Raw genomic sequence first — 11,163 nt, 5'->3', positions numbered from 1 at the left:
ATTTAGCGACGTGTTACAGCCGTGGAGATGTTGAAACATCAATATTTGAATACAAAACACATCAAAGAATTCAAGGTGGAATCCTACAAATAGCACGTTGATGAAACGCGACAATTAATGAGTGGAGCCTTACGGTAGCGAGATCATTGAATTGCAATGAAGTTGCAGACTTGCTATTGCCATCACGAAACGAAATCATAAAAATGTTTGTGAAGGAGATAGGGAAACTTCAAAGTAACTTAGAGAGAGAGTTCACGAGTTTCCATGAAAGTTTCATTGAATTGCAAACCAAAGTTAAAATCTTAAACAAGCCTTAACAAACAAAGGTAACTTGGTTAAATCAATAAATCCCTAAACACATAAACCTCTGAAACCGGCGTTACAACCTGGTCATTATTACCCTTAACTAATGACTAAATTTTCTTCTACATTTTTTAGTACTCATAGCCTTCATAACCCAAATCCATATATATATGGACACACGTAGGGTACACTTGTTTCAAACAAACAATATGTTAAGAATTAATGAAATAACCATATAATACGTTTGTGCATGGTGTACGCATTATCGATAATTAGAAGTGTTAAACGTAGACGATTACATAATCGTTCTGCCCGTTTTATTCATTGCATTTAAAAACAAATTATGTATTATGTATTTCTTGCAAATTTTGTCGTGATATAAGTGTGTACCTATATACATATTTTTTAGTGTTTACAGAAGGATAAGATTGAAAATATACAAAAATTTTGTGGGTTCGTTAGTTGTTCAAATAAATATGAAGTTGTTACTTGTTAGTACGTTAGTCAAACCTAACCCATAATTTAGTTCATGCATGCTTACCTAATCGGAAAGTTCAATAACAATCACCGTGACTTTTCTTCCAAAATAAATGCGGTGCTTGATTTTTCTGCTTTTATATTTTGATGACTAAAACGTTTATTAGTTATATTGTTTAATTTGATTTTTTAATAGCAAAATTCAACCATTATTTTGTATTTGCAAAAATTTGAATTCACAACCTCACATGCATGAAGAGAGACACCACCAATAGGTTATAGGTAATTTGATTATTTTATTATATATATTAACAAATCATAGTTTGAAATAAAATATGTTAATTAGTTAAAGCACATATGAGAATGGAAATCAAGACTCCCGAACAACCCACTAGCTAAAATAGAGTCCAGTTAAAGTTGACTTCCCTTGTTAGAGAGGCTTTAGATAGAATCTCTACTAAAATTGCTTTGGCTAGAGGAATATATTGATAATGGAGAAACTGAAGACGGAATTAGTGTGTGTGCGTGTGATCAAGTTGGAATCGCCAGACCATCTCTTGGTCTATTGGCCTTTCACCATTACTATTTAGGAGACAATAGACTTGTCGGCTTAACAGCTGTTAATGCTTCCTAGGTCCTTTAATGATAATAAGATGTACAATAAAACTATTCTCCGTATTATTTCGCGGTCACTTTGGTTCGTTTGGCGTACAAGAAATGAAAGAGTATTTAACGAGGTTCATTGCAATATCAAAAAAGGCCAGTTCCTTTGATTAAAAATAATTCTATAGCCCATTTGGCTAAGGGCCTGATCAATTGATGTATAATATATAGTTTGTTGCCTATTATAAAAGGAAAAAAGTTAATATGGTAAAAAAGATTATTTGATTCTTGAAAGTATCGTCGGCAAAAAGCAGTAGGAGCTAAGTTAAGGTTAAAACTGAAGTAACACACATCAATATGAATATATTAATATATTCATTAAACAGTCTAGTACTATATTTGACCTGTATTAATCATTGCATTTTCCCCCCTTCTTACTCTAGCTTTGACATTGACAGTGATATTTAGACGGTGAAATCATCCAATGACCTAGTCCACTTTATGTAGAATTTGTTATGATAAGTTTAGACTGAGGGGTGTGGGGCTTCAACGGGGCGCTAGAGCCCCTCCGCTCGCGCCCTCAGGTACTAAAACCACACCACCAGGCGCCCTCAGGCCCTATATAATTGTACCCCATTTCATCCATTTTTATACCAAAACTTCAAACCTTCACCCAAAATCAATTCATCTTCTCAACTTTTTAAAAAAAAATGGCTGGAAATTGGTACCCAAACCTTGATTCAGATTATCTTGACGATGATTTATGGTCGTCACCGCACCAACCGATGTTTTATTCGGAGCCGCAAGAATCATCCGGCTTTCAACCATCTAACACACAACCGTCTCCTAACTTTGTTGTTCCGGAGACACAAGAATCACACGGTGAAGCTACGGGACCAAAAAGACGCGTCCACCGGAAAAACAAGTTGCAACGGACGGGTCGGGACCGGCTTCGACTCCGAGGACGAAACGGAAAGCCACTCCGTGGTCATCGGATGAGAAGGAAGCCTTGTGTCGGGCTTGGATAGTCATTTCTGAGGATCGGCGTTGCGGTAATTGTTTTAACGTTTTTAAAAATGATTTTTAATAAAAAAGTTAAATAAAAAAGTTAAATAGAAATCTAATTTATTTATTTTATTTTGCAGCCGACTACCAAAAGAGCAAGATTTTTTGGACAAAGGTTAGGGAGACGTTTTACATGCTCGTTGGGAGTACAGAGCGGAACGCCGATATGATTTCGGGTCGGTAGTCCGAAATCTGAAAATTTGTCGGCTTTTTATTAATCTTTTCAACAGGAACAGCGGTCGTATGAGACCAAGTGGCAGTGATGATTTGGCGGTTTACAATTTCACGATCGAAGAGTCGAAGCAGGAGTGTTTGCGGAGGTATGGGATGGTGAAGACGTGGGACGATTTATTGTTGTTGGAGATGTTGAAAAGGTGTTCCAAGTGGGTTGAGCTGGTGGCGCCGGACTTTGATGCGGAAGTAAGGGCGAAACGGACTAAAACTAGTTCGTCTGGAGCGTATAGCACTTCAACCGGGTCGGATTGCCGCGTTGGATTCGACCTAAACATTGCGGAGGAGGAAACGTCTTCACCGCCGAGGAGGCGGCCATTGGGAAGGGACGCCAAGGGGAAAAAACCGGCTGAGGGGGAAGCCGTAAACATCGTCAATCTTGTTGAATCCCTCAATAAATTCAACAAAACCATGGAGGTGGTCTCTAATGACAAAAAGGAAAAAAGTCGAATGAGAGATTTGGACTTTCTTACTAGAGACTTCAGTAACCTAAATCCGGTCGATCAAATGCTAATGGAAAAGCAAAAGGAACGTATCCGAAAGAGGTTGATCTAAGAAGACCAAGCCGAAGAATAAGAATAATGTTTTTTTTTAGTACTTTAATTTTTATTTTATTTTTAGATATTAATGTGTTTTTTTTATTAATGTGTGTTTTTTTTAATAATTTATGAGTTTTTTTAATAATACGTTGTTTGAATATATATTTATAAAAAAATAAAAAAAAATTCGCTGGAGCCCCTGCTGGAACCCCTCCACACCAGGGCCAGGGGCTCCAACGGGGGCTCCAACACCCCCCTTATCTAGTTTCTCTCTCTGCCACACGTCATAATATTATTGGTTGAAGCCCCCATTAAAGCCCCCCACACCCCTCAGCCTTATGATCTGACCAAAGGGGACAAAGTCTAAACTAGACTTAGTAGAGGTTGACAAAAATTATAAACAACTTTACGACGTTAACTTTTTACAAATTTACAAGTTTGGAAATCTTTTATGAACTAATTAAATCAGTTTTGACCAGCCGTTGACCAAATCTATTCGATTGGGTTTAAAACCGGTTTTGTACACCTCTACTTGCGCATAGAGGTGTACAAAACCGGTTTTAAACCCAAACCGAACCGGTTTATAAACCGAACCGGTTTATAAACCGGTTTAGACACAAGACAGGCCGACCTGGTCACGTCGGTTCGGTATGGTTTATAAACCGGTTTAACCGGTTTTAGCCGGTTTTAAACCGGTTTTTCTCAAACCGGTTCGGTTTTAAAGCCAGTTTGGTAGATCTTAAGAGGAACCGGTCCTGAAACTGGTGGTTTAGGTCGGGTTGGGAACCGGTTTGGGTGAAACCGGTTTTAAACCCAAACCGGTTCGGTTCGGTTTGCCTAAAACCGGTCCCAAACCGGTTTTTTTGTACACCTCTACTTGCACATCCCTCATAATGTTGGGCCTTTTACAGGCTAAAAGGACATACGTTGCAACTTGCAACACAACTTTTATTTACATCTATGGATTTGGGTTATATGAGTTTGGTTTATAAGTTAGTTCAGAACATTTTGTTGGGCTTGGGTACCAGCTTTTCAGCCCAGCAGAACAACTAATAACTTTAGGCTCAAATCAAATGTTTTTGAACTAGATTAATTTTGGGTATAGCAATTAGCTTCGAATTCATGACACTTACTTTCTCTCACCCATTAAATCACTAAAGAACTTTGTATAACAATATAACATCTCACATTTATTTACTAAAAATTAATAACACTCGTCAGGTACGGGTGAGGAGACTCCGGCTTAGGACTGAGAAATCCAAATACCCAAATCGGGATCATCACTATTTTGGTGGAAATATATTCCAAGGACCAGTTCTCATGTTATTGTGAATTTCAGGTAGAGTTTGTCCAGCCAACAACCAAATACAAACTAACTTTGCCGAGTTCTTTTCATCTAAAAAGAATAACAAAGATGTTGACTTAGGTGCTGTTTATTTTTTCGGAGGTAAAATGTCTGTAATCTGCGGACCACATCTGTAGGCATATGTAGCAGAAGAGGTGGACCAAACTTCTATAGTCTGCAATAAGAAGACTGTTTGTTTTTTAATGTCTGCAGACTGCTAAAATAAAATAGAAACTTTTTTATAAGTTGAAATTTAAATAAAAAAGTCCTTCAACATTGAGATTTAAATAATAGTCAAATAACACTGAAATAATATTCATAAAACTACAATAACAATTTTTTTTAAATCATTTGTCCCATGCTTTTTAAGTGCTCAGCAATTTCATCTCGTAACCGTATCATATATTCCCGTCTGATGCAATGCTATGTGTTTCAACCTCATCTTTATCAGCACCAACGTGCACAGTATTTTCGAACGACACATTGGGTTGATCGTATTGCTCAAACAACTCATCGCTCAAACCTAAAAATAAACAATATTACATAAATCAAACCAAAACATAAACATAATTTAAACATAAATATAAACATAAACATAAAACTCCATGGTTAACCAATAATTAAAGATTAAACTTCTGATCTTCTAAATATCCTAAGGATACAATTTTTACAACCTACCTTGTATGTTTTTGTTTTTATTGTTGTGATAAACTGGGTTGATATCATATTTAACAGCAAACAACCTCACACAGTGGCAAGACAAAAAACTGACTATCAATAACTTGGAATTAACATGAATAGCTTGCTTTTGGTGATTTTTTTACTTATTCAAATGGCAAGCCAACGCTTGGGTTTTACCACCACCCGGGTTTACCGACCAAACAAACATCGTTTTAAATAATTTATTTTTTATATGTTAATTTGACGAATATATTTTTTGGGTTTAACGCTAAGGTTTTACCAATGGTGTCTATACCATAACGAACGTAAACGATACCGACTTAATTCACATCGACTCACCGATGTAACACTTGGGTTTTATCATCTGCCGGTTCAACATTGAGGTTTTACCAACTACCCCGGCGCAACGCGCTGGGTACAATACTAGTTCTTTACAATATTGGGTTTGTGCATCTTCTTGAATTGACTCAAACCGGTTCGGTTTATAAACCAATTTAGAAGCAAGATAGGCCGATCTGGTCACATTGGTTCGGTCCGGTTTATATAACGGTTTTAAACCGGTTTTTCTCAAACTGGTTTGGTTTTAAAACCGGTTTGGTAGATATTAAGAGGAACCGGTCCTGAAACTGACTGTTTTGAGTCGGTTTGGGTGAAACAAGTTTTAAACCCAAACCGGTTCGGTGCGGTTTGCCTAAAACCGGTCCCAAACCGGGTTTTTTTAACACCTCTATGCGCAAGCAGCTAAATACGGTATTCAAACTCAAAATTTTAAATTATATTTTACAAATGTTTAAATAAATCCATTTTCTCTAGTTCCATTGTGGGATATACATTTTGGTGTAAATAAACTCATGCATGCCTTACTGGTGATTGATTTGCAAAAGGATCCAATCAAACAGAGTGTAAATGAACACGAGCCAAACTTGAAACTTGTTTAATAAACTGGCTTGACCTTAGTTTGTTTTATTCTTCGAATTAGACTAGTGAAATATAGCATTCAACTCTCAAATCCACGAGTCAAGCCTCTTTTACAAGGTAAATTTAAATATGAAATGTCAAGTCAAATTTTAGAAAGCTTAAACCGATTACCAAATAGTCAAAATGACTTCTTAGATTAATACATGGATTAATCAAATCAAATACATGTTTCACATATAAATGGAAATAAATCAAAGTTTAAGAAAAAAAAAGCACGTTTTGTATCACCATTAGGTTGCAGATGTAGAATTTGGTCCAACAACCGTGATGAATCGCCTATGGCCTTTTTCCCTTAATCATCTAAGATACATATTTAGACGTCAATTATTTTGAAACCAGTAGTATGCACTCATGCAGTTCGCATTATAGACTTATACTCATTATTGCATGTACTCGTAGATGATAAGAGGTTACACTTGCGCTATCAGGTTCTGTTTGTTTGTTAGGTAGTGTTGATAACTTATTTAATACTCTGTTATTAGGGGTGTAAACGAGCTGAGCAGAGCCCGAGATCGACTTGGTTCGAGCTTGGCTTGTTTTGACTTGCAAAGGTTCAAACTCGACTCTTTCCAAGCTCCTTTTCAAAAGCTCGAGTTCGGCTTGTGGCTGTTTTTCAAGCTCATGCTCGACTCTTTTATTATTTAGTAATTAATTATATACATTTTTTATAACTTTATATATTTTGTGAAAAAACTAAAACAAGCCTAAGCTCGGCTATGAGGTGTTAACCTAATACATAGAAATCCAAAATTAGGTCAAACTTAAAAATACACAAGGCTCGAGCACAGGCTTGATAACTAGACGGACATTATTTGATGCTCACGCTTAGCTAGCTTGAAAAAACTCGACTGTTTCGAGATTTTTATTGATCCAAGCTTGAGAGCTCGCTAGCTGCTTGGCTCATTTGCATCCCGACTGTTACCAAGCATGTCCGACATGTCATTACGCATAAAAGGAAAAAATATATATATTTTACAAAACGAAAAGTGAACCTAAAATGAGGGGGTTTTATGAAACATAGTATCAGTGCTAAAACTAATACCCACGACAGAAACGAAGAGTCGAGTGCCCAAAATGAGTTCACCGCGAAAACAGCCGGCGCGTGCGCGCGTAAAACCATCATCGGAGACTAATCGACCGGGCGCACAATCCGAAAGCCTCGAATCCTCGCTACTCCGGCTAGTCAACGACCATCATACCACCGCAACACAGCTCCGTGATCACACAGGTGGAATATAATATCTTTTATTAATTTATTTGGGGAATGAATTTGATTTAGAATTGTTGAATTCAATGATTTTGTAGAGCAATCGAAGAAAGAGGCGATTAAAAGCGCTGCACGTGTGTCGGATCTGTTAGTTGAGGCGGTTAATGGAGGCGTGGAAGAGTGTTTTGTGAATGAGAAGAGAATAGAGGTTGAAATTGGAGCGTTGAAGGCTACTATTGTGAGATTTGCAAAGCAGACTGATCAGTGGCTTGCTTCGACTCATGCGATTAATACCGCTATCAAGGTTCCTTATGTTCATCCTTTTGATACAATTGTTTGATTTTCAGTTTTAGTTCAGTGGTCAGTTAAAAAAAACCCTAAGTTCATGAGCTCAAATTCTGTTTTTTTTTATCTAGAAATTGACAAATTCAACAATAATGCTATAGACATTTGTGCCCCATTGCACTTGATTGATCACTTAATCACCGGAAAATAGACATTTTTGCTTTGATGAACATTTTAAAGAGGCTAGTTTATGAAATCATCATTTCTTATGGATAATTTGTGAAGTAAGTTACACATTTTAAAGGCAGTTTGGATTTTCATGAGTTATGGATTGAGTTGCATAGATGTGCATAAATTGGTTCAAACAAGCGAGCTTGGTTTTTGTGACTTGGTTATTTTATAAAACGGAGGCTAGTTTCCCATTACAAAGCTTTATCGAAGAACTGTGCAGTATAGAGTTTAACTTTTGGTTGTGTGATTATGCTGATAGTTGGATATAGACTTCTTTTTGGTGATGAAATTTGTACATGGTTGTGCAGGAAATAGGGGATTTTGAGAACTGGATGAAGACAATGGAACTAGATTGTAAAAGCATTACCACAGCCATCTCCAACATTCACCAGTCGTGAAATTATGTTAAACTTAACTCATTAAACTCAACTACGGGTTAGTTGCCTTACACTGTACTTTTTCTGTTTATTATGTGTAGTGGTGCCATCTGTATTTATCGTTAAATCTTGAAAAATGCAAACAAAGGGATTGCCGGTTTGCAGTGTTTAGCATTTAGCAACACTGGCTTGATGATGAATGGGCCATATTGAGGCCATGTTATGTTATAGTGAGTCTTGATAGTGATATTAGGTTATAACGGGTCGCGTTTTAGTTGATTTTAAATGCCATTGGCTCATTCATTACATGGTTGTCTTTTGGAATATGCTTGTTATTACTAGGCTGCTGATGTGGAATAACAAGTAGTGATGAAGGCTTTCATACAAGGATAGGAAATTAAATAAAAATATCTGTAGCCAGTTCAAGAACCTAATAGCACATAATATCACTAAATTGTATGCTTATAATCAATGAAGATGCGACTTTAGTTTTAACCCACTGTAAAAACACGGAAACATGAAGAAGATGAGTTAGCTGAATCCTCCAATGCTTTGTAATCAAGATGGTAGTCTTGCTTAGTTATTGAGATGGAATGTCATGTGGTGTGCGTCAGGTTGAAACTGGACCTAACTTGAACCCAAAATTTTTAAAAAATCAAAACCGAAGACTGGATCGATATATGGCGGGTCAGTCTTTTCTTTGTTCAGTTATTATTTTTCTAGGTGTCTTCGATTAGAGCTTCCTATGTGTTCCACTCATCCTTGTTGACGGTTCCACCACCACCACTAGTGACCATCACTATCTTATGGTTCTTAAGAAACATAGTGGAGAATGATCACATGAAGAGAGATTCATCGACTCGATGAAGCGATTTTGCAATGAGACATTGTTAAAACAATCAAAAATAATTTGACAGAGAATAAATAAAAATAGAAACAGTTGCTTAGCTTAGCTTAACACTATTCTCACTCTTCTAAAGTACGGGGTGTTATGGGGTGCTATTGACCTCCGCCAAACTGTTGCACATCATCACACATCCAACGCCCAAGGGTGTGAAATAGACTACGACGTCAATCTGACCGTTATACGAACTTATTTCCAAACCAATTTTCATGACTTTTTTTTTAGAAGTTAGTTAATTAAATACCACGTATAACGTTATAATCGACGAGACAAGGAGTTACATTGAATACACCAAGAATAGAAGTCACGAGTTCAGTTTCCAAACCATATCCATGCACCCCACATTATACCCCTGACAAGCAACCACACCTTTATCCCCCAAGGGCACATTAGTCACTTCCCTCACTCCACCATCTTCTTCCAATATAACCCAACCCAAACAGATCTGAGCATAGAGTTCAAAAATTATGAAACAACGATAATAATAATAATAATAATAATAATAATAATAATAATAATAATAATAATAATAATAATAAAAATGCTAGATCCAGGCATGGAATTGCTTCCGCCACTCTCCTCACCCACAATCTCCTCAATCTCGTCTTCCGATCTGGACACCGAGTCCACCGGCTCTTTCTTCCACGACCGGAGCACCACCCTCGGCACTCTCATGGGCGTCGCCGTCACATTCCGCACTCCCACCGTCACTCTGTCTCGGATCGGCACCGGTTTCCGCCAATTCCGCCGGAGAACGCCGCCGCCGGAGAATGAACTTCAACAATGCGGTGGAAGCGGGTACCGAACGGCGGAGGAAGCGGTTGAGACGGAGGAGGTGGTGGTGGCTGTGTAGTGGTGAGGATTTGAAGCCGTCGTCGCTCGGTGAGTTTCTGGAGGTTGAACGGAGGTTCGGTGAAGAGGCGTTGTTTGGCGGTGATGCGGTTATGAATATGCAGGTGGATGGGAATGACGGAGGCACGTTGTTTGCTAATGGTAGGGTTTTACCGCCTCCGCAACTGCCAGCCCCGGCTTCTGATGGCGATGAAGGTAGTACAGGTGCGAGTGCGAGTTCGGTTTGCTCGTTGTGTAGGTTTTCGGTTTCGTTAGCTGGAATCTGCAGCGGCGGTGCCGGATGACAGATGAAGTGTGTATTTAGGTAAATATTGTTCAATTGATTTGATGAATGAAATGACTCTTGGAATTAATTTGCCCTAATTTGAGAACAAAGCTGATATACCACTTATTTATTTGAATTTGATCTGGTGTTAGTTCTTTAATTGTTTCTTGTTGATGTTTATTACGTAGTAAATGAAGCTAGTAGTATTGCATCATATCAACTAGTTAGCACTTGTTTACAACTAGTAGTTTCACTGGCATAGTTTGTAGCCGCCACGAGCTAGCTCGTGTGATCAAGGGTTTTCCATGGGAACAAGTGTATACCACTTGCTAGGAGAAAACCACTATAAGAGGATTCGAACTTGGGCATGGAGCGGTTGATGTAGGAACTCCCTTCGGGGACCTATCAGCCAAACTAATGTCGTTCAAAAAATCATTAATCAAGTAGGTTAAAGTCAGTCACACATTTGAGACCTATTGTACAACACTACGGAGGCTCCATAATGGAAAGCACATTTGGTGAATCTACAACAATCTACAATGATTTATAAGAAGTTAGTCGCCCGGGACGTAGTTCTATCATCAGTGAATTAACCACTTATTGTTAACATAAAAGTAGTAACAAAAGCATAATCATAGACATTTACTAGTTTACAAAGACGATTGTTTAAACTTTAAACACACCAATGGAAAACAAAGTCTTAAAAGTGATCGATTAAAACTCTTTTAAATTGAATGTTACGTGCAAATGCAATGTAGATTCCATCCGAAGTAAATTTGTTCAAAAGGCTTGTAGCTTGGTTGAAGCTCGGTCAAAATCG

General features: G+C 37.7%; 1 protein-coding gene and 1 pseudogene across 1 annotated transcript; both read left to right on the top strand.

The window, feature by feature from the left end:
- Positions 1-7,275: 7,275 nt before the first annotated feature.
- Positions 7,276-8,550, top strand: LOC143632626 (biogenesis of lysosome-related organelles complex 1 subunit 1-like). Its single transcript, XM_077101094.1, has 3 exons — positions 7,276-7,450; positions 7,528-7,733; positions 8,254-8,550. The coding sequence occupies exons 1-3, from the start codon at positions 7,297-7,299 to the stop codon at positions 8,341-8,343; spliced, it is 450 nt and encodes a 149-aa protein (XP_076957209.1). The 5' UTR covers positions 7,276-7,296; the 3' UTR covers positions 8,344-8,550.
- Positions 8,551-9,752: 1,202 nt separating this feature from the next.
- Positions 9,753-10,474, top strand: LOC143632624 (uncharacterized protein At3g17950-like; annotated as a pseudogene).
- Positions 10,475-11,163: the final 689 nt, after the last annotated feature.

Source organism: Bidens hawaiensis, unplaced genomic scaffold, assembly GCF_021521415.1.
Source record: "Bidens hawaiensis isolate Kalapana, Puna unplaced genomic scaffold, B.hawaiensis_p1.1 tig00006520_1, whole genome shotgun sequence".
Lineage (NCBI taxonomy): Eukaryota > Viridiplantae > Streptophyta > Magnoliopsida > Asterales > Asteraceae > Bidens > Bidens hawaiensis.
This window is presented reverse-complemented; position numbering and strand designations above follow the sequence as displayed.